General features: G+C 38.2%; 3 protein-coding genes across 4 annotated transcripts in view; 1 reads left to right on the forward strand and 2 right to left on the reverse strand.

Annotated features, from left to right (window-relative positions):
* LOC108589047 (olfactory receptor 10T2-like) overlaps positions 1-22229 on the reverse strand; it is a 68178-nt gene extending 45949 nt beyond the window's left edge. The window contains exons 1-3 of one of the 2 annotated variants that reach the window (XR_004736519.3): positions 21814-22229; positions 18089-18148; positions 15440-16593 (exon numbers count right to left, since the gene is read on the reverse strand). The gene's annotated coding sequence lies outside the window, so the exon portion shown is untranslated. Of the gene's footprint in view, positions 1-15439; positions 16594-18088; positions 18149-21813 lie in introns of those variants that run through there. The other variant, XM_054247403.2, reaches the window with a different exon arrangement.
* Positions 3017-5611, forward strand: LOC100393381 (olfactory receptor 10R2-like). The gene has a single exon (XM_002760213.6). The coding sequence runs from the start codon at positions 3119-3121 to the stop codon at positions 4058-4060; it is 942 nt and encodes a 313-aa protein (XP_002760259.3). The 5' UTR covers positions 3017-3118; the 3' UTR covers positions 4061-5611.
* On the reverse strand, positions 5968-14166 carry OR6Y1 (olfactory receptor family 6 subfamily Y member 1). The gene has a single exon (XM_002760150.5). It carries the CDS (start codon positions 12004-12006, stop codon positions 11029-11031), a length of 978 nt encoding a protein of 325 aa, XP_002760196.3. The 5' UTR covers positions 12007-14166; the 3' UTR covers positions 5968-11028.
* Positions 22230-23390: the final 1161 nt, after the last annotated feature.

A 23390-nucleotide genomic window follows, 5' to 3' on the forward strand; every position in this document is an offset into this window, starting at 1 on the left:
TTTTTCTTTTTCCCCCCCTCTCTCATTTTTCTAAGCTTTTCTTTCAACACGTAATGCCTTCCCTTTCAAACTCAGGTCACTATCTCCTATTTACCAGTTATTTTAAGCAGTATCCCAGACTGAGTTGTGAAGTCAAAGATTTCCATAGTAAGTTTTATTTTTAACTCTTAGTTTCCACATAGGTTTTAAGGATGAGTTTGAAAGAACAGAAGGTTGATGGGGTAGGAGTTATAGAGTAGATATTGAGTAATGCAACCTTTCTTTTCTTTCAGTTACACCAACTTTCCCTGCATACTTTGCGACTATTAATACTGGGATGAGCCTGTAAATGATAAAACACTCCAAGAAAGGATATTTGGAAAGTGGAAAGGCATAGATGATGTCCCAGGAAAAATGTTAGGGAGGACTCTGTGCTGGTCAAATGAATGGTGTATACTCTTTATTTATAAAGTTTAGATATAAGGCAATTCAGAAATAAAGAGAGATGGAAAATAAAATTCTTGGTTCTAGTCCCATTTCAAAATTTTATTAAACATTTGCCTAAGCAAAACAGCAAATATTGACAGCAATTTAGTTATTTATAAAGGACTTCAAGCCCCCAAATCAGGTATTTCTAAAATTAAAATTTAAAGTTTAGCTAGTAAGATAATGGAGGAGACTATTTGATCATCAGAAATAATAAATAAGATAGCAACATTTTTATGGGATCTTTTGTTATACAGTCAGAGAATAATGTCAGAGAGATTTTTCATCCCAAAATGTTGAAGCAGAGTATTAATATTAGAGGCTAGATTAATATTAAGGTGACAAGTTTAGAAAATCCCTGGAATTAAATGTCATCTACTTGAGAGTTTTGAAATTATTTAGAGGAAAAAGTTATATTACTGGTCATTAATTTTTTTTCAACAAGTTTTCAAGCACTTAGTATATGTTGGGCATCATTGTATGTGTTAGAGATGCAGTTTCTGTTATCTGGTAAGTTATAGTTTGTAGAGTCAAAGACAATCTTACAATAGTAGTGTAAGCAAGTAAGATTCTAGTGATTACTAAGGAAATCCACAAAACGTGGTGCAGCATGATTAGGAAGCAGTAGGAAGGATTCTATGAATAAAGTCATTTTAAATGAAAATTAAAAAGAAGGAAACAACACATATAAGGCAGAGACTATTTCTAGACACAGAAAATAGTATGAAAAATGACTTGGTTGTGTAAAAGTTCTCACTGCTGAAGTACATATGAAGGAATATATAATGGCAGTTATGAGTGAAAAGGTAGAAGGGGGAAGAGTGTGAAACACCTAGAATATTTTATAGATAACTGAGAGTCAGTTGTTTTGGTAATATTATAGGATTTGAAGATTGCTCAGAGTGTAAGAGAGAATCCGGGCAGTTCACTTATAATACTATAGTCCAGGCAAGGGATAATTTCTTGCAAAACAGTAAGAATAAGAACGAATCCTAAAAGTGCTTCAGAACAAAAATATATTGAATGTGGAGGATTAGAAAAATGGTGAGTTTAAACATACGTTAGAAATGTATGGCTTAGATGGCTTAGGAGCATTTTATTTATTGAGATACAGAAACTATTTACTGACATACAGAATCTAGATAAAAGAACACATTTAGGCAAGAGGTAGGAGAAAATAAGAATGTTTTGATTAAAGTGTATGTAATTCAGTACCAGCAATGATAAATATGTTGGGGCCTCAGGAAAGGTATCTGAACCTCCTTATTCAGAAATTTAGAGACAGCTTGTTGGAATGACAGTCTTTGGGGCCTCCACGTCAGGTACCTCAAGGGTAGTACATAAAACAATGGGCAACAAGTGAATGGTGAAGCAAAATGAAATGACTCTAGCCATGTCTTTTCTGTAAGGAGAAATCAGGCCTATAATCCTGTAAGAGTCTGTAGAGTAATCATGAAGCTAGTCCTAAAACAATAGCAATACTTTAAAACCAATTTATTTTTAACAAAAGGAATGCATAAAAATTGGTTATACCACTACTTGTAAAAGGGAACTGCATTCTTTAAGTAATGCAGAGATCAATGGCTGTTTCTCTAGATGGGGAAGGTATTAAAAACAAGTGTAGAAAGGCGAATCATCGGACATAGGTGCTATTGCTTCCTTATGCTCTCACTTACTGATGTATATATCAGTAATCAGAATAAAACTGTGACCCTTGGAAAGAATAATTAATGTAGATAAAGGATTTTATAAAATTAGATTACAAGAATCCTCTCTAATCTGCAGGGAATATGTTCCAAGACTCCAGTGCATGTCTGGAACCATGGAACGTACTGAACACTAAATATACTATGATGTTTTTCTATAACACAGGCCTATGATAAAGCTTCATTTATAAATTAGGCATAGCAAGATATTAACAATAACTAATAATAAAATACAGCAATAGTAACATATCAGCATCACTACTCTTGCACTTTGGAGCCATTATTAAGGAAAATAAAGGTTACTTGAGCACACGCTTGGTGAGATCATGACAGTTGATCTGATAACTGGATGGCTTCTGAGTGACTCATGGATAATAACATATATGGTCTGGATACATTGGGCAAAGGAATGATCCTTGTCCAGGGCGGGAAGGAACAAGACAGTGTGAACTTTCAACATGATACACAGAAGGAGACACAACTTCAAACTTATGAATTGTTTATTTCTGAACTTTTCCATTTAATACTTATGGATTGCAGTTGACCTGGGTACTTGAAACTGACCTGGGTACTAGAAACCAGTAAAAGCAATACTTTGGATAAGGAGGAACTACCATATTAAAAAATTAGATGGTATCTATATAAGTCTCCAAGTAGGGGACCTGATGAATAGGCTTTATTTGAGCAAATGACTGTACACTTCATGTGAACGTTTGTCCCCAGATTCACTGCTAAAATCAGCAGCAGAAAAATAGCAGTTTGAATGCATATCAATGTATAAGAGCTTCTGGTAAAATTTACAATTCTTTTTTCTCTTCCATACTTGTTGTTTCTCATTCAAACAAGACTGGCATGGCTACTTTATGAGGGTAAGTCTCCCTGAATTTTAAGTTCCGAAGATCTCTGGACCCGATCATATTGACCTTATTCCATGGGATCAACTCATCATGGCCAATTCCTCTTCTGTCACTGAGTTCCTACTGCTGGGCTTCTCCAGCCTTGGGGAATTGCAGCTTGTCCTCTTCGTGGTCTTTCTCTGCCTCTATTTGATTATCCTGAGTGGAAACATCATCATCATATCAGTCATTCACTTGGATCACAGCCTCCACACACCCATGTACTTCTTCCTAGGTGTTCTTTCTATCTCTGAAATCTTCTACACAATCGTTATCCTGCCCAAGATGCTTATCAACCTATTTTCTGTACTCAGGACACTCTCTTTTGTGAGTTGTGCCACCCAGATGTTCTTCTTCCTTGGTTTTGCTGTCACTAACTGCCTGCTTTTGGGAGTGATGGGTTATGACCGTTATGCTGCCATCTGCCAGCCTTTGCACTACGCTGTTCTCATGAGCTGGAGAGTATGTGGACAACTGGCAGCAACTTGTATTATTAGTGGCTTCCTAATATCTCTGGTGGGAACAACCTTGGTCTTTAGCCTCCCTTTCTGCGGCTCCAACAAGGTCAACCACTACTTTTGTGATATTTCACCAGTTATCCGTCTTGCCTGTGCTGACAGCTACATCAATGAACTGGTCATCTTCATCTTTGGGGTCTTGGTGCTTGCTGTGCCCTTGATATTTATCTGCATTTCTTATGGCTTCATTGTCCGCACCATCCTTAAGATTCCATCAGCTGAAGGCAAGCAAAAAGCCTTCTCCACCTGTGCTTCCCATCTCATTGTAGTCATTGTCCATTATGGTTGTGCTTCCTTTGTCTACTTGCGACCCTCAGCCAAATTTACATCAGGCAAAGATAGGCTGGTGACAGTGACCTATACCATCATCACCCCGCTTTTAAATCCCATGGTATACAGCCTCAGGAACAAAGATGTACAGCTGGCTATTCGGAAACTGATTGGAAAGTCTGGGTTTTCTCTTAAGAGTTTATAATCAGAACACTTTCTAACGGTATGGACACCATTAGACCCATTGTGTCACTAATTATGAAAGTTATGAGATGATCTAGTCTATTTATCTACCTAACTGTGCAGCCTTGGATGAGTTATTTGACACTTGGGGCCTTAATGTTCTATGTAAAACAGAGATAACAATATTTTCTTCCTGAAGACATTGAAATTATAAAATACCTGTCAATAAAACATAACTCTCCTCCTCTTTCTGTTCTTCCTCTGGATGTATAGTTTCAAAATCTGATTGCGCTCTTTGTTTAAGGTTATGTCCAACTTAAAATGAGGTGTCCAGGCCTGAAGGTGGCTTAGATCAAGTGGTATGACATGGCAGGGAAAACCGTACCATACTGGCAATTAGATGATTTAAAACTGGACACTGATTAGGTCATGATGAAAACTTTGACTCTTCTCTGAATATAAATTCTAATATATGGAGAGTAGAGATAATGTAATTTTCCTGTTCTATTTCATGGGGGTTTTATTTGTATCTTGTAAATAGTATAAAAGAAGTACAAAATGTGAAAATACATACAATGTAGAATTCATATCAAATAAGCTTTGCATAACTGACAGGATTTTATTTCTTTCAAATTCTTCAAAACAGGCATTTTGGGATGGCTTTTCTAACTGTTCCTTTGAATCACTTCTTACATAACGTAGGAGTTACACTATGTAACATAGAAGTTATGCTATGTAATGGAAAGGAAAAGAATATTCAACCACCCTGTCCCATCTCAGGCTAAAGGTATCTACATGGCTTTCCAGACTGAATTTATTATGAAGAGGAAGCTACCAAGTTTCACATTTTTTTTTTTAATTGAGACAGAGTTTCGCTCTTCTTACCCAGGCTGGCGTGCAATGGCGCGATCTCGGCTCACCGCAACCTCCGCCTCCTGGGTTCAGGCAATTCTCCTGCCTCAGCCTCCTGAGTAGCTGGGATTACAGGCACGCGCTACCATGCCCAACTAATTTTTTGTAATTTTTAGTAGAGACGGGGTTTCACCATGTTGACCAGGATGGTCTCGATCACTTGACCTCGTGATCCACCCACCTCGGCCTCCCAAAGTGCTGGGATTACAGGCTTGAGCCACCGCGCCCGGCCCAAGTTTCACATTTATCGTGGGAATACATAAGATTTGAGAGAGAAGTACTTTGGTGATCGTCTGGTCCAGAATTTTCTTCATCAGTATCTCTAAGGGAAAGCAGCCTCCACTGACTGGGCATCAAAGACCTTAGAAAATGTATATTCCCACCACACTCAGTCCTTACTATTATTCCTCTCATTTCAGCTGATGTTTGCCTCTGCTTTTCATGCATTCTATCTCGTGTCATAGAGTAAGTCTAGTCCTGGTTCACAGATGTTTGAGATGGTTATGATGACAATCAGAACGTTTTCCCTAAGTTATGTGACCTGAATTTCAGATGCCTCACTATCCTGGGTGCAGTCCTCTAGCTATGCTATAGATTATCAGTATTCTTTTAAAAGAATAATAAATATAACTGAAGTTCATATTTCATATGCAGCATCTTTTTCTGGGGTATAACTGTATCCTTCCTTGTTAACCTAGATTTTCAAATTAAAATGTGTCAAATCACAAATAATGTTTGCTCAGATTTAAAAATTATACCTCTGTTTCTATTTTTATCTCCCTTTTCCAATTTTTGGCCCAAGTATTTTTCTTTATTTTCATTTTACTTCATTTCATTTTCATAGTTAAGCAATTAAGGCATTTCAAGTACAACATTGGTTATTGCCATTGTTTTCTTTTGTTCTTTTTTTAAAAATATATATATATTTTATTGCATTTTAGGTGTACATGTGAAGAACATGCAAGAGTGTTGCATAGGTACATACATGGCAATGTAGTTTGCTGCCTTCCTCCTCATCAGCTATATCTGGCATTTCTCTCCATGTTATCCCTCCCGAACTTCCCACCTCCTGCTGTCCCTCCGTGAGTTCCCCGCTCATAGACCCCAGTGTGTGATGCTCCCCTCCCTGTGTCCATGTGTTCTCATTGTTTGACACCCACCTATGAGTGAGAACATGCAGTGTTTGATTTTCTGTTCTTGTGTCAGTTTGCTGAGAATGGTGGTTTCCAGGTTCATCCATGTCCCTACAAAGGACTTGAACTCATCGTTTCTCATGGCTGCATAGTATTCCATGGTGTATATATGCCACATTTTCCCTGTCCAGTCTATCATCCATGGGCATGTGGGTTGGTTCCAAGTCTTTGCTATTGTAAACAGTACTGCAATGAACATTCATGTGCATGTGTCCTTACAATAGAATGATTTATAATCCTTTGGATATATACCCAGTAATGGGATTGCCAGGTCAAATGGAAATTCTATTTCTAGGTCCTTGAGGAATCATATGGATTTACAGCTGAATTCTATCAGAGGTACAAAGACAAGCTGGTACCATTTCTTCTGAAACTATTCCAAACAATTGAAAAGGAAGGACTTCTCTCTAACTCATTTTATTAGGCTGGCATCATCCTGATACCAAAATTTGGCAGAGATATAACAAAGGATATGAGGCAGATCTTAGTTACAAGGATATGAGGTAGATCTGGTGTCTGTGATAGAATTCTGATTGGTTCACTTAAAAACTGAATTATTTATTATTACTGTGGAGTATTTCTCAGCATTTGCCGCATCTGGGAGGAGGGGCCGCCACACATCCCCATTCTCTTTCTTCTCTTTGGGAACCAACAAGTTACAAGAAGCTAAAACATTAGGGGAGAACTGAAGGTGTCTACCTATGCCAGTTCATTGAGTGTAGAAGTCTCTCTGATGGGATCTGATTAGAGCGTTCAGTAACAGGAAGCCCACTGTTTCCTAAGCCACTTCCTCCAACTTAGCCATAAATACTAATGAATATATGGTTGTGTGTTTTATTTATTTTTTTTTTTTTGAGACAGGTTTTCACTCTGTCACCGAGGCTAGAGGGCAGTGGTGAGATCAGAGCTCACTGCAGCCCCTACCACTCTGGCTCAAGCAATTCTCCCAACTCAGCCTCCCAAGTAGCTGGGACCAAACGTATAAACCACCACACCCCAGCTAATTTTATAATTATTGCAGAGAAATGGTCTTGCTAGGTTGCCCAGGCTGGTCTCGAATTCCTAGGCTCAAGGAATCCTCTTCCTTTGGCCTCCCAAAGTGCTGGAATCACAGGCATGAGCCACAAAGTCTGGCCAAAGATGAGATTTTGATTTTCATTTTGCAGTTTGATTTGTCTCGTCAATTGGCTTAAGAACATGGTCAGGCATAGGAGTAGTGATATATGGCTTCATAAAACTTCTGACATAGTATCAGTCATAATCAGGTATTGCAATTTACTGAATTTTTATAATTAATGTCATTTAAATGAAGGAAATGTATTCAAGAAAATTAAAAACACCAGGAAATGTTTTTCTCCTTTATGTGGTTAATATTATTGGTGAATAGTAATTACAGAGCTAATACATGTTCATTATAGAACATTTACAAAATACAGGTAATTATAAAGTAAGCCATAACTCTGGAGAAAATAACTTGAAAGTGTCACTTAAAACCTCTCTAGAATTTTTTTTACATACACATTTATCTCTCTATCACTAATTATACCTTAATTAATGTAGTTGTTCATAATATCAAAACTATGCTGTATTTTATATTCTACCCTTTTATTTAATATTATAATTACTTTGTAACATTGTTTTCTTTGAAATATGACTTGCAATATCTGTATAGTGTTTTATTTCATAGGTAAACCATACTTTACTTAAATATTTCAATTATTTGGAAAATGTACATGCTTTTAAAATTAAATATGCTAAATTGAATGTGTGTGTGAATTGAATTAGGGATAAATTATATCCCTAATACAGACTCCTGTATTTGAAATCATAGAGCCATCTGAACGATTTCTAAATTGACTACCAGAGTTTGAAATAATTTATATAACACTGGCAGTAAAATACACTTATGTGATGTATAATATCTCACATAAATAACCAATTAAAATATTTGGGTATATTAATATTGTTCAGATTTTAATTTTTTAATTGAATTTTTAAGTTTAGGGGCATATGTATAGCTTTATTATATAGGTAAACTTGTATCATGGTGTTTTTTGTACAGATTATTTTGCCAACCAGATATTATGCCTAGTACCCATTAGTTATTTCTCCTGATCCTCCACCTCCTCCTACCCTGTACCCTCCAATAGGCCTCAGTGTCATTGTTCCCTACTGTGTGTCCAAGAGTTCTCATCATTTAGCTCCTACTTACAAGCGAGAATATGTGGTATTTGGTTTTCTGTTCTTGCATTAGTTTGCTAAAGGTGATGACTGACATCCAGCTCCATCCATGGTCCTGCAAAAGACATGATCTCATTCTTTTTTATGGCTGCATAGTATTTCATGATGTATATGTAGTGCATTTTCTTTATCCAGTTTATCATTGATGGGCATTCTGGTTGGTTCCATGTCTTTACTATTGTCAGTAATGCTGCAATAAACATATGTGTGCATGTGTCTTTCTAGTAAAATGATTTATATTCCTTTGGATATCTACCCTGTAATGGGATTGCTGGGTCAAATGATATTTCTGTTTTTAAGTCTTTGAGGAATTGCTACACTGTCTTTCACATAGGTTGAATTAATATACACTCCCATCAACAGCATGTAAGTGTTCCTTTCTCTTTTTTTTTTTTGTGACAGAGTTTCGCTGTTGTTACCCAGACTGGAGTGCAATGGCACGATCTTGGCTCACCACAACCTCCACTTTCTGAGTTCAAGCAATTCTCCTGCCTCAGCCTCCCGAGTAGCTGGGACTACAGGTGCACACCACCATGCCTAGCTAATTTTTGTATTTTTAGTAGAGTCAATGTTTCACCTTGTTGACCAGGATGGTCTCGATCTCTTGACCTCGTGATCCACCCAACTCGGCCTCCCAAAGTGCTGGGATCATAGGCATGAGCCACCGCGCCCGGCCTGTTTTTTTTTTTTTTTTTTTTTTTTTTAGTAATAGCCATTCTGACTGGCGTTAGATGGTAACACAATGAGATATCACTTCACACCAGTTGCAATGGCTATTATTCAAACCACTCATTGTGATTTTGATTTGCATTTCTCTAATGATCAGTAATATTGAGCTTTTTTTTTTCATATGATTGCTGGCCGCATGTATGTTTTCTTTAGAAAAGTGTCTGTTCACATCCTTTGCCCACTTTTTAATGGAGTTGTTTTTTTTTTCTGGTAAATTTGTTTAAGTTCCTCATAGATGCTGAATATTAGACCTTTGTCAGATGTATGGTTTGCCAAAAATTTTTTCCATTCTGTAGGTTGTTTACTCCATTACAGTTTCTTTTGCTGTGCAGAAGGTTTTCAGTTTATAATTATATCCCATTTGTCAATTTAAAGTATGTTTTTAAAAATTACTGAGGTTTATCGGCTCCTGTATTAGTTTCCTAGGGCTGTCATCACAAAGTACCAAATACTGCCTCAGTATTTTTCAGGTTAGGCATCAGAAATCAAGTTCTTGACAGGGCCATACTCTTTCTCTCTCAGTTCTAGGGTAACATCCTTCCTTGCTTCTTCTGGCTTCCAGTGTTCACCAGCAATACTTCTTCCTTGGCTTAGAGACGCATTGCTGCAGTAACATGGTTGCTTTCTGCCCTGTGTGTGTGCACACTGTCTTTCCTCTGTGTGTGTCTGTGCCCAAACTTTTTCTTTTTTTTTTTTTTGAGACGGAGTTTTGCTCTTGTTACCCAGGCTGGAGTGCAATGGCGTGATCTCGGCTCACCGCAATTCTCCTGCCTCAGCTTCCCAAGCAGCTGGGATCATAGGCATGGGCCACCATGCCCAGCTGATCTTTTGTATTCTTAGTAGAGACGGGGTTCCACCATGCTGACCAGGATGGTATCGATCTCTTGACCTTGTGATCCACCCGCCTCAGCCTCCCAAAGTGCTGGGATTACAGGCTTGAGCCACTGCGCCCGGCCTCAAACTTTTCCTTTTTATAATGACACCAGTCATACCATCTTAGGTCCCACCCTAACAGCCAAGTTCCAGCTCAATTACCTCCAATAAGAATCCTACTTCCAAATAAGTTCACATTCTGAGAGACTGGGGATCAGGACAACATACTTCTTTTGGAGGCGGGGAGGAGTGGGACCTAATTTTGCCCAGAACAACTGCCTACTTTTAAGATTATGTTTATATTCTTAACTTGTTTTTCCACTGAGAGTTTAATTTTTATATGCTTATTTTAAAGTTTTTTTAGTATTTAATGTTAGTATAGGTTATTATTAATATTAAAAATTAGAAATAGTTTTCACTTTGTTATTTGGTATAAACTTAATCTTTTGTTTTTAAAAGCCTTAACAAATTAGTCATTTATGTTATTTGGAGGGAAGTAGATGGGGTCTCCCTATGTTGACCAGGCTGGGCCCAGGCTCCTGGATTCAAGGGATCCTCCTGACTTAGTCTCTTATGTAGCTGGGACTACAGGTATGTGCCACAGTGCCTAACAGGCATTAATTTATGTTTATCTTTTTCTTTTACTTCTACAATATAGGGAGTCAAAAAACTCTTTTCTGACCACTTGAGAGACGAACTATTCTTTATATTTAATTGTCCTATCTGGCATTTATTTTGATAAGCTGTATGGAAAAAGTATTTATCTTCCTCCTTTCCTGCTTCCCTTTACCAGCCTCTCTCTCTCTCTTTCTTCCTGATTTCAAGTAGCTTCTCTAAAATTTAAAAACTTGTCTCTCAATCTGACAGCAGAGGTTCTTGAGAACATGTTTCTCTAGTCATGATTGTGTGTACACCCCCCCCCCCCACACACACGAGCAATGTTACAGTGCTGGAGATTGAAGGATAACCAAAGACAAGACTGAGGGGGAAAGTGTGTAGTGGTCATCTCTCAGTTCAAGCCTGAAAGGAATCTATACATTTTTCAACTACTGCAAGCCCCATTTTCCTGGGGCCCACTTCCTCTGCAACATACGGTCTTTCTGAGGGCTGCCTTTACTTCACGGTTCCTCAGACAGTAAATGATGGGGTTGAGGAGTGGAACAATGACAGTGTAGAGAACAGATACCACTTTGTTGGAATTGTAGGCATACATGAGTTTGGGACGGGCGTAGGTGAAAAGCGTTGTGGAATAGAAGAGAATTACAATGGTCAGGTGGGAGGCACAGGTGGAGAATGCCTTTTGGCGGCCCTGAGCAGAAGGGATCCTGAGGACGGTGGCAAGGATAGCAGCATAGGATGCCACCACAACACAAAGAGGAATAGCGATGACCATGAGGGCCAAGAAGAAGTCCACCAGCTCAGCCTGTGAGGAGTCCTCACAGGAGACGTTGAGGAGTGGAGAGATATCACAAAAGTAGTGATTGATCTGAGGTGTGCCACAGTAGTAAAGTTGTGCTATAAAAACCATCTTAATCATGGCAGTCATGAGTCCACAGAACCAGCATCCTCCAGCCAGTGTGCCACAGAGCTGGTTGGTCATGATGACTGGGTAGCGTAGTGGATTGCAAATGGCTACATAGCGGTCAAAGGCCATGACAGCAAGAAGGATGTACTCAGTGCAGACGAAGGTCACAAAAAAGTACAGTTGAGTCATGCAGCCATTGAAGGAAATACTTTTGTCATGGCTGAGGAAGTCAACAAGCATCTTGGGGCTGATGACTGTGACATACCACATTTCCAGGAAGGAGAGGTGGCTCAGGAAGAAGTACATGGGCTTATGCAGCTGCCCATCACTGTGGACAGCTAAGATGATAAGAAGATTCTCCAGCAGTGTCAGCAGGTAGGTTGCCAGGAAAACGGAGAAAAGAAGAAGCTGGAAGGCTGGTCGTGTTGGAAACCCCAGAAGAACGAAATGTGTTGTCACTGTACCATTATCTACTTCCAGAATGACGGTGGTCATGACTGGCTGTGGGCACAGACAAAGTCAGTTCCCTCCATGATGCCAGCCCTAGTCTATGGTTATTTGCACTGATGGGACCCACCACCAGCCAATTTATCACAATAGGTGATCCTCTGCTTTTTAAATCTTTTTGCCTCTTGAATTATGATGAGAACCAAAGCCTTTGAGAAAAGGTGAAATTTAGGGAGCTTATAATTCAACTTTTTTTTTTCAGATTTTCTCAAGAGCAGTAACTTGTGCAAGGTCACACAAAATAGAGATTAATATAACTTTCTAAATCCCAGTTTTGTGCTTTGCCAATATATCACTTTTGGGCACATAGAAAATGGTCTCCATATCACCCTTGCACTACAGGCAAAACATCCCCTGTCTATTGAATATGAAGAGGAGGAAGAGGGCCCAATTGCCCATTCTCTAGGGGTAATTTGTGTGACTCTGGAGTGGTTGCATGACCCCACTTATCTGTAAAATGGAGAGAATTTCCCTGCTTTTCTTTAACAAGGTGCTTACTCTTGAATGAAGTTATAGTTGAGCACACCCACAGGATTAAAAGCAAAATAATGTTGATAAAAACATTCACCAGCTTTTCAGAGAACAAAACTGAATGGATAACTTGAAGGGTAATATTTTCTTCAATCCAATCCATTATATAGAATGCTTGCTCAGGAGTTTGACAAAAGTGCATTCAAATCCAAATTTTGTCTTGGTACAGCTAAGTGAGCATATCACATGATCTTTTATAATATTAGTTACTTTATTTCTAAAATGAGGATAATGCAGTAGGGCTCATGTTTTGTGAACATCAAATGGGCTTTAGAGTTTAAATCCAATTCCTGTGATGCTTGCTTTTACCGTACCAGGCTACCCTACTTACGTCCACATACATAGCTCGTCCTCCTTTCAAAACAACACACACTCCACCCCACACACAGAGCTTCCCCCACCCCAACTTTTACCCCTGCTGAAAACAGCCAAAAAAACTGGTGCAAACAGCAGCCATTGTTAATGAGAAAAGGGAGAGGACTGTGGGACTTTCCCAAAGGTGCTAAATTTAAAAACCTGTAACCTGTTGGGAGTAATATCAGAGAAAAAGAACAAGAATGACTTTTTTTTACTGACCCTTCTGCATTTCTGTTCCATAATTTAGCAAAATGTGTGACCTCTTTTTGTGTTGGGCTGAGAATCATTCCCAAACCTATTGATATTCAACATCTTCCCATTTCAAGTCTCACTCTGTGTCCTATTGTTTCATTTATCTTTTCTGTTCTTCTCCAAAGCTACAGTCTCCCTTGCTCCCCATTTCTCAACAGCTCTATTTTATGGTGTAAATACACAGGACAACTAGGGGAGGGTTTTTTTCCCCCCCTAAGGAATAGTCATGAGAAAAAGAGCCAGAAAACTACTGTCCACACTATCCATTTCCTTCTTCCCACTTAGATTTCAGCTTTAGAATCCTGAAGAAAGGCAGAATTGGAAAGCAGGATTATTCTTTCTTAGAGGGGGAAATGAACACAACCCAGAAAAGGCAAATAATATATAATAGTGTAAATTCAAATAATTTAGTTTTCTGTGGGAATACAGTCCTGAGAAACACACGCACGTACACAAACACCCACAGTCAACACAAAACTTGCCCTTACTCAGCACAGCTTGGTATTCCCTAGGCAGTGTGAGAGTGGGGCTTCCAAGCAAGGCAAGGTTTGAATCCTGCTTAACTTTTCCTTCATCCTGATTTGAAAAAAAACATCTTTGAGTCCAAAAATTCAAACCACTCAAAATCTATCTGTGAAGAGTTCAGGTCAGTCTCTACCTGGCTCTCTCTTACTAAATAACTTTCCTTTTCAATGGCTTGATGAAATGAACATGTTGTAAGCTACTGAGGGCAGTATTACTATTTGGGAGGCACTTTCTTAGTCCATAGTAAAAGGATATTGGTCTCCAGAGCCATGTCTTTGGGCTTAATCTTTGCATGTATTTTTTTTTTATAATATTCTAGGAAACTACAAGCAAGGCATAGTACCCTAATGTCCTCGTTTCTGGGAACCATCCCCAGGGTCCTGTAGAAGATGCCTAGCCTAAAAAGCATAGTTAGAACAACCCTACTAAATAATGCAGTGTATTCTCCATTTCTTTGCAATAGATACTGCCATTCTTAGGGTAGCTGCTTCAGACATGAAGCTGGAAATAAAAACATCTAATTTAATTTTGAAAAGAATTAGTAAATAAAGTGGGTGATATTTTTACAGCACTGTGCATTCATTCATTCTTTCTTTAATTCCAGCAGAAAAGTCCAGAGGACGCTCCACAAAATAAAAATAGAAGGAAATGAAAAGGGAGTGTGCAGTATTACATAAAGAACAACTGATTAAGCAGCTTTATCCTTTGAGCATGGAATTCAGTTTTGAGGTCTCTAGCAGTCAAGTAGAAGAGGAAAACAACTGGAAGTACAATATGCTCACATTCAGTTTTCAAAGTTATTCACACATGTATATATAGATTTATATTTTGATAAATGTGAGTTAATGTAGAAAGAGGTAGAGTGCTTTATCAAAAGGCACATACATTGTAGACATAGTAGAGGTCCTAAATTCCTAAATTCTAGGGCTAGATTGTCTGAGTCACATCCTAGTGCCTTCTAAGACTGTTTAGACAGTCCATTGGACATACTTGTGAGGAAGAGAGCAAGGCTCACATCGTTCATGGCATTTCCTCCAGTGGAAGTTTCATAGCAACTAGATTCTGAGGCGGCTATGCTGAATGTGTGAAAGTATCTTTACTGCCAAATGAGAACTCCCATTTGTGTATGTGAAAGCACATTCACATCATTTTATCTGATCTTCACCACCATGGAGTTAGCACAAACATCACAGTGCTGACTTGACCCAGGGATATTAAATGTCTAGCTGAATGATACACAGCTAAGCTCCTTAATGACGGAATTGAAATTAAATGCCATATTTATTTTTTTATACTCTACTGGTTTTTGTGTATGAGTAGGTAGAAGATGATCTATGAATTGGGTGAGGTTTTTTTCTTCTGAGAATTAAATTGTAAAAATAGTTTTAATAGCACTCTATGTAAGGAATAAAAATGTAAGGAGTGAAGAATCAAAGGGCCAGGATGAGAGCCAAGAGCCAGTTGAAGGTTCCAGCACTCTGGATCTCAAACACTTACCTAGCAGCAGGATAAACCATCTCACTTTTTTTGTAGCCGACTCATAGTCATGCATTATGGACTTGTCTCATGAAATAATGGCATTTTTAAACCAGTGGTATTTTAATTCACACTTCTTTCTTTTCCCTCAGATAAGGAAATCCCAGAGTGATTTAAGTGATTTTCTCTAGTTTAAACAACCATATAGTGGCAGAGTAGCAATTTATTAATGATTACATTTTAGTCCCTAGCAAGCTTTAATCCTTAATTGTCTTATACAATTCATTCAATTTAATTATTTAATTTCTTCTATGGCTCCCTGTTATACGCTTCATTCAAATTAATTCCTTATCTGACCCAATTATTATTAGATGAAGGACAATTTATCTTAAGTTTTAGCCTGATTTGAACAGAATTATAAAAGTTAGTGTGAGTCTTAAAATTATGATTTTTCTCAGAAAAAAATATATTTTTTAGCTTTCACAATTGCTGGCCCATTGTATTGATTACACACTTACACACACACACACATACACACACACACACACACACACACACTACTAAGGAAGTCGAAAGAGATCCTTCAGCTCTAGAAATACAGGATTGTAGGACTGCAAAGAACCCAAGAGGTAATATGATTTAGGTCCCTACCACATTTGTGAATCACCAATGCATAGATAGATGTAAGTATTCATCTAGATTTTGCCCGACTTTTTCAGGAATGGAAATTCAGTATCTATAAAACTACCATACTTTAAAGAAGAGAAACTTAATTTGGTTCTGTTTCTAAAAATAAGCCTCATCATCTTCTCAAAGGATAAACTTCACTGTTTGAAAATAGTGTCAGGTCCATTAAACCTCCAGTTCCCTGCCCTACCCTCCATATCCCCCGTCTCATCATGTCTTTCCTTTTTTAGATTAAGCCACTCAATTTCCATATATAGATCTGTATGGTTATATATATACAACCTTGGATGATTCCAGCTTAACTGGGACATTTGACATAGACAAATATCATCAGGCTATGGAAAATGTAACAGGTATTTAAGGCTTAGTTTCATTCTGGAATCAGAGAATAGGAATATCTTCTTTATCCCTTTGAGCCTTCCATCAGAGAGGAGCAAGAGGCTCTTTCTGATTTCCCAGAAAGGGTGGGTATGACCTTTCCCATAGGTAGTGAACAATGAGCACAGGATAACAATGTTTCTAGGAAATGACCTGCTCTGTTGTTTGTGGGAAAATGAGGTGTAGGGAAAAAAATGTATATGGTCAAATTGCTCCTGGTAATGGAGGCATTTTAAAAATTGCCATACAAGCTCTGTGGGGATTGTTTTGGCCAAACTGAGGGTCTCAGAGGTCTTCAAAAATGGAACATGGGTAGTGAGACAAGTAACAGAGCAACCACTTGTGCTCAATCTAGTCTTCCACTAATTCCTGCAGGAAGGTGAGAAAAACAAAAAAGTATAGGTTAGCCATAAGTGGACATATCAGTCTTGGATGCTCAACTGTAAGGCATTTTCTTAAGGGGAGGAACACAGTCTTACTCTTTCAAATCAGTTTCAAAGAGATACAATTCGAATCCAGCTCCCTTTTCCTAGGCTTTTCAGAAACATGTGTGCTTCAGTTATATGTGTAACAGCTACTGTGTTTGTGGTAGAACAGAGTGCCTAGCTGCTATGTAGCGAACCCCTCTGCACCTTTCTGTTTCTACTGTGTGTTGACTTTGAAGACTTTAAGAAAAAAAATGTGTATTTCATATCCCTGATCCTTTATACTCTATTATTTTTCAAAAGCATGACTTGTAGTTTGACGTAATTTAATTTTCATCTCGGTCCTTTAGGAAAAGTGGCTTAATTTCTATGGGTCTCATTTTGAGCACGATTAATTTTTGCAGTTTATTTCAGGATTTCAAGTTGAAAATAAATATCGTCACTTAATGTGATGCAAATTTTTTGACTAATCAGGACAACAGAAAAAGAATTTTTCCTGCTCTCTGGCACTATCACTAGAAGTGAAATTCTATGTTCTACAGCACTGTAGGATGACTATGGTTAACAGTAAGATGATATATAGTTTCAAATAGCTAGGAGGATACTGAATGTTCCCAAGACTAAGAAATTGTCAGTGTTTGCAATGATGAATATGCTAATCACTCTGATCTGATCACTGTTCATTATATGTATGGATCAACATATCACTATGTACCCCACAAATATGTATAATTATATATATACATATTAATTAAAAATAGAAAAAATGTAGGAGGAAAAATATTATAAGCCATCTGACCCTGCAGACATCATCTTGTTTGTAGCCCCTGCTCTTATTTAGCATAAAAGCACACATGCTAACTCACATGCCTATGTTCTACCCACTAATTCTCACATACACATATTCATTCATCTACACCAGCCCATTAATTCCATCCTTTATGCTGTTTTCTCTCTTTTTGTCTCTTAAGTCAGAGTAGACCTGGAATCTGCACTTTGCGAGGCAGAGTTGGTCAAATGCATTAAGGCATCTTTAGAACAAACCTTTGGGATTATTTTCATAACCAGGCCTATTTCACTTAGAGTAAGTTATCATGGTAGAGTCTTAAAATGACAGAGAATTCATAGGACACTATATTTCTGAACCCTTAACATATTTCATATGGCTAGATATGCATAGATGCTGAAAACAATTTGTCAGACTGGAATGAATCTATGTACATACTAAATTCCTCTCCATCTGTAACTTGTATCACGACTCATTATAGGCTTAAAGATGACAAAGTGTTTTTAAAAATCAATGAAATAAAATTTTGGATGAATCAGTAATTTATATATAATTTATCTTCAATGATTCCCTACTTTCCTTCATAAAAATAAATAATTACAAGATGGCTAAATTATCCTTTGGAAATATCTGAGTCTTTTTTTCAACTTACCATTTTCTCAGGAATGTAACCCTTTTTCTACTTAGCTCTGTCAAGGATGGCCAGCTTGCTCTGAGAAAAGAGAAGAAACCATGTAGACCAAGAGAAGGAGAACAATGTCCATAAGCCTAGAGAGTTGCTGGGCAAGTCTGGTTTATGTCTCTGCTTGAAGAAGGCACAGAATGGAGCTATTTGTGTTTCTTCCTGCTTTCAAGCTACAGGAGGAGGCAAACAAACTCCCTTCTATCGACAAGGGACCTCCCAAGAGACACAGTCTTCAGGAACATATTTGGCCTTTCCAGGGCTCAAGGGGATCCTGGGAGAATATTAAGGAAGAGCCAGCATGCTAAGTAGAGTCTCCAGGCACAAAAGAGACCTTAGGCTGGCTGGAAGTACACTGCCCATCCTCCCCAAAAAGACTTGGGAAGAGAAAGGTGGCAAGGGAAATTGTGTGTGTGTGTGTGTGTGTGTGTGTGTGTGTGTGTGTGTTTGTGTCCACTTTCTGAGGAACAATCTCACAAACAATAAGGTCTTCCAGAAAAAGACAGTGCTATAACCCAAGTCATTCAGAAAATAAGAATAGTAAGTACCCTTCCTTATTTGGAGACCCAAGTGTATGTGCACATGCACATTAACAAACTTCAAACACACTCAGATATTGTGCTGATAAGTATGCACAGAAGTAACTGTAATGCATCGGTAACTCAATAGATGTGAACAATGAATATACTGCATTCAGATCTCTGTATTTTCAAAGATAAGAACATGTTATATATTTACTCTTATTATCTACAACTAGTACACTCATTCAGAAGCATATAAAGGTATTCAGAGAAAGAGGATGGTAATAAGATTATATGGAAAATAAACTGGGATGGAAATCGGACAGTTATCTCTTTAGGTATATATGTTGCTTCCTGGGTTAGGATAGCTGCACATCCAGGATAATTATCTTTAGAACCACAGACCCAGGACTACAGCGGAAAGGGAGCAGGCTCTTTGGATTTTGCTATGTACTACCATGAAGGATGTTGACCATTGCAGGAGACCGCTTTTCTGGAGTTGGGAAAGATGAGAACTAGCCAAAAAAGAATAACATCTCCCAATATAAAATTAAGCTCTTTATTTAAAAATAACAGAATTCCCCTGAGGAAACATAGCAAAATCCTTCAGATTCCAAAGGGCCTAGTTCATATTTTTAGGGGTAACCACTTTTTATTCCTTATCATTTTTCAATTTGATAAAAAATTTAAAAAGGAAATTATTCCCATAGAAAACTAGAATAACACTTCATTTATTTCCAGGCAGTCTCTCAGCTCATTACTGGTTCTTTGGTGATATTCTGTGTTGCCATTCTATAGGAACCTGGCCATTCAATAAATATGTATTGAGTATCTTCTAAGTGTCGGGAACTATTCTGATCACGTGTCACTACTCTTTTCAAATAGTTTTACTGTAATAGTTTTATTCACCCTTTAGGAATTTGCTGATAGACTTCAAGAACCAGAACCTTTTCTGATAAGAGAGGAGGTTCAAACGGAGTGCTATTAAACCTCTGTTTCCTATTTACTACTTCCGTAATAGGAAACAGAGGTTTAATATCACTCAGTTTTATTTCCATTCTGTTGAAATAGAGAAGGAAAACACGATACAGATAATTAAAAATTTCTGTGATATGTACAAAGAAAGAGGACATGGCTTTCAAGTCAGCATACATGGATTTGTATTGCTCTTTGTCACCTCTGGATGTAAGTAAGTTCTCAAACCTCTGTTAGTATTACATTCTTCATATTTAAAAGGTGACACATCAAACCAAAGGTTAGTCTTGAGTAGCAGCTCTGAGTAAAGATTCTGCAGCTAGAGTGTCATGGTTCAAATCCTGGCTCAGTCATGTTCCACTTACATGACCTTGGGCAAATTATTCTGTCTTTCAGTTTTTTTTTAATTGAAAAAAAATGTAACAATAAGAGTATTTATCTGTCAGAATTATTGTGCTGATGGTAAGGGTTATATATATGAGCTGTTTAGAACAACACTTGCCATATAAATACAGGCTTTTATGTGTATTTGTATTATGTCAAGCAAATAGAAGGTGTTCAGAAAAGTTAATTTAATTTCCAATTTCCTTATAATTTACTTGCACACAAGCATAAGAATTTTTGTCACTTTTGAAATTTCCAGAATATCTGAATGAAACAATGAAGCTGTTTTTGACTGAGTCATGAGCTAACTGGCTTCTCATCAAGAGATTGTCCAATTTTTCCAGTTTTCATTGGAAAAGTAGAGGCAGAGTCCACTGTGTGCTACTTCTTAAATAAAGTTCTGTTTATTTAATTTGTAAAAGTTGATAAAATATATATGACTGAGACTCTTAAAAATTATTTTAAAATTACTGGACTAAGGATTCTCAAGGAAAGAGACTTTTCCCAACATACTGCTTTTGAATACAATGTCTGTTACATAGCAGGCACCTAAAATATCTGCTCAGTGAGGAAATGAGCTGAGTCCTATTTTATTTAGATGACATAAAAATGTGTAACTTTAGTGTAGAGGAAGATAAGGAATAGCAGAAGCTCCTGGCTGATTAAGTACTATTGTGGGGAGATTTGTAGAAAAGATATGAATACTACCTAAGATCTTTAACAAAAAATCTTCCTAACTAGTACTGTGAACTGAGAAACGAATAATAAACCATGGTCTGTTCTTGGTTTATAATAATTTCTCAATACCAAAATATATCGTTAGAACGATGAGTGCTTAAAGGGAAAAAAATCAAAGTTTGTTACTATTTTCTGTCAAAAAAGAAATCGTTTTAAGAGTTAGTATTAAAAAACAATAGGTAAACTACATCTGTGAGTTGAACGAGAAAAAGTACATGCTTATATATTGTAAGAAATTGGGCTCTGAGGAAATACTCAGAATATGCATTTTTCTTTGGTGAGAAGAAATGGAGAAATTTTTAACTGAGTAAGTTTACTAGGGAAACTTATTTTTCTTTTGTGTTAGTATTTCATAATTCTTTCTGGAAATTCTGAAGTTTCTATATCTTTTCTTAAGTCACAAAAATTTGGGGATAATCATGTCCTGTGCCTTCTACAGTGTCTTGTGAATGAAAGTCGCAACATTTTTATTTTCTTTTTAAATTTGAGTACATTCTAAGTCAATTGAATGAATAGTGCTGCTATTTTAAAAGAGATTAATTTCATTTAAAAAATCATGATACCCCCTTCTCCACAATGTGCTTATTTCACATCGCATGCCTGTGTCAAAACGTCTCACGTATAAATATATACAACCACTATGCACCCACTGTTTTTTAGTTACATGGCCAAAATAAATAAAATAATGATAAGCTTCACTGCATACTACTTTACTGTTTACTTCACTGCATGCTACTTTATGTTAGTTTACACGCTACTTTACAAATTAAGAACCTTAAAAAGTAGGGAGGCGCCAAGATGGCAGAGAGAAGACAACACCGGAATGCAGCTCCCAGCAAATGAGACACAGAGGGCTAGAGGGCTTCACGATTCCAAACGAGGTGCTGGGTTCGTTTAGGTGGGACTGATAGGGCACTGAAAATAGCCCAGGGAAGGAGCCACAGGGCGAGAGCCGCCCAGCGGGGGCAAATCAAGACTGGGCGGAGGGGTGGGGTGCGTCCCCACTTGAAACATGCAGCTGGCTCGGAGGGTCGGGGACTTAGCCCCCTCGTGCTCCGTTTCGTATCCTGTGCTTACCTCATCTCTCCTGCAACCCACGGTCGACGAGAGCCCAGCAGACGGTGGGGCGCTGTGTGTAGTCGACGCAAATCTGAGCAGCGGCTACCGCGGGTCACCACAAGTTGTCACACGCACCTGGGCGGAAGTCTGGGCTAAGGCCGGCGGGACGACAGTCCCACTGAGGGAGGCAGAGTTGGAAGCAAGGAAACAGACCATAAGGCCTCGCAGGCCCCACCTCCACAGAACTCAAACTGAAGCCCTCGCTGAGAGCTTGGCAGCAATTACACCAGCTTGACCCCAACTAGGAAGATTCAGCTGGGGAAGGAGAGACGCCATTGGGAAGGCGGGGCCAATCTCACCTGCAAACAAACTCCGGGAAAGGACCACCCATCCAGCAAGCTGACTGAACCCGAGAGCCCAGCAACGCCCTCTACAGGCCAAAAAAGATACAGCTCCAACCTCAACAGAAAAAGCATCCACTCAGAGACTCCTGAAATCCCCAACTTCAAAAATCAAAGGGAGATAAATCCATGAAGATGGGGTGGGGGGAAGGGCAAAAAAAAAAAAAAAAGAACAGAACACCTCTTCTCCTCCCAGGGATCACAACTCCTCACCATCAAGGGAACAAAAAAAGACAGAGAATGAATTTGATGAATTGACAGAAGTAGGCTTCAGAAGGTGGGTAATAACAAACTTCTCTGAGTTAAAAGACCATGTTCTAACCCAGTTAAAATAAACTAAGAACCTTGAAAAAAGGTTAGACTAAATGCTAACTAGAATAACAAGCTTAGAGTGGAACATAAACGACTTGATGGAGCTGAAAAACACAGCACAGAACTTCACGAGGCATACACAAGTGTCAACAGCTGAATCAAGAAGAAGAAGAAAGGATGTCAGAGATAGAAGATCAAATCAATGAAATAAAACGAGAAGGCAAGATTAGGGGGAAAAGAGTGAGAAAAAAATGAACAAAGCCTCCAAGAACTATGGTATTATGTGAAAAGTCCTAATCTACGCTTGATCGGCATACCTGAATGTAACGGGGAGAATGAATCCAAGTTGGAATACTCTTCAAGATATTACCCAAGAGAATTTTCTCAACCTAAAAAGGCAGGCCTACATTCAAATCCAGGAAATACAGAGAACACCACAAAGATACTCCTCAAGGAGAGCAAACCCAATGCACATAATTGTTAGATTCACCAGGGTTGAAATGAAGGAAAAAATCCTAAGGGCAGCCAGAGAGAAAGGTCGAGTCACCCACAGAGGGAAGCCCATCAGACTCACAGCGGATCTTGCAGCAGAAACCCTGAAAGTTAGAAGGGAGTGGGGGCCAATATTCAACATCCATAAATAAAAGAACTTTCAATCCAGAATTTCATATCCAGCCAAACTAAGCTTCATAAGTGAAGGAGAAGTAAAATCCTTTATGGACAAGCAATTGCTGAGAGATTTCGTAACTATAAGACCTGCCTTACAAGAGCTACTGAAGGAAGTACTGAACAGGGAAAGGAACAACTAGTACTAGCCACTGCAAAAAATGTACCAAATGGTAAAGAACAATGACATAAAGAAGAAACCATGTCAAATAAAGG

The sequence above is a fragment of the Callithrix jacchus genome, chromosome 18, assembly GCF_049354715.1.
Source record: "Callithrix jacchus isolate 240 chromosome 18, calJac240_pri, whole genome shotgun sequence".
Lineage (NCBI taxonomy): Eukaryota > Metazoa > Chordata > Mammalia > Primates > Cebidae > Callithrix > Callithrix jacchus.

What these genes read in the sequence shown, in the direction of transcription:
- LOC100393381 (XM_002760213.6), top strand. Translation starts at nt 3,119, where the DNA reads ATGGCCAATTCCTCTTCTGTCACTGAGTTCCTACTGCTGGGCTTCTCC.
- OR6Y1 (XM_002760150.5), bottom strand. Translation starts at nt 12,006, where the DNA reads ATGACCACCGTCATTCTGGAAGTAGATAATGGTACAGTGACAACACAT.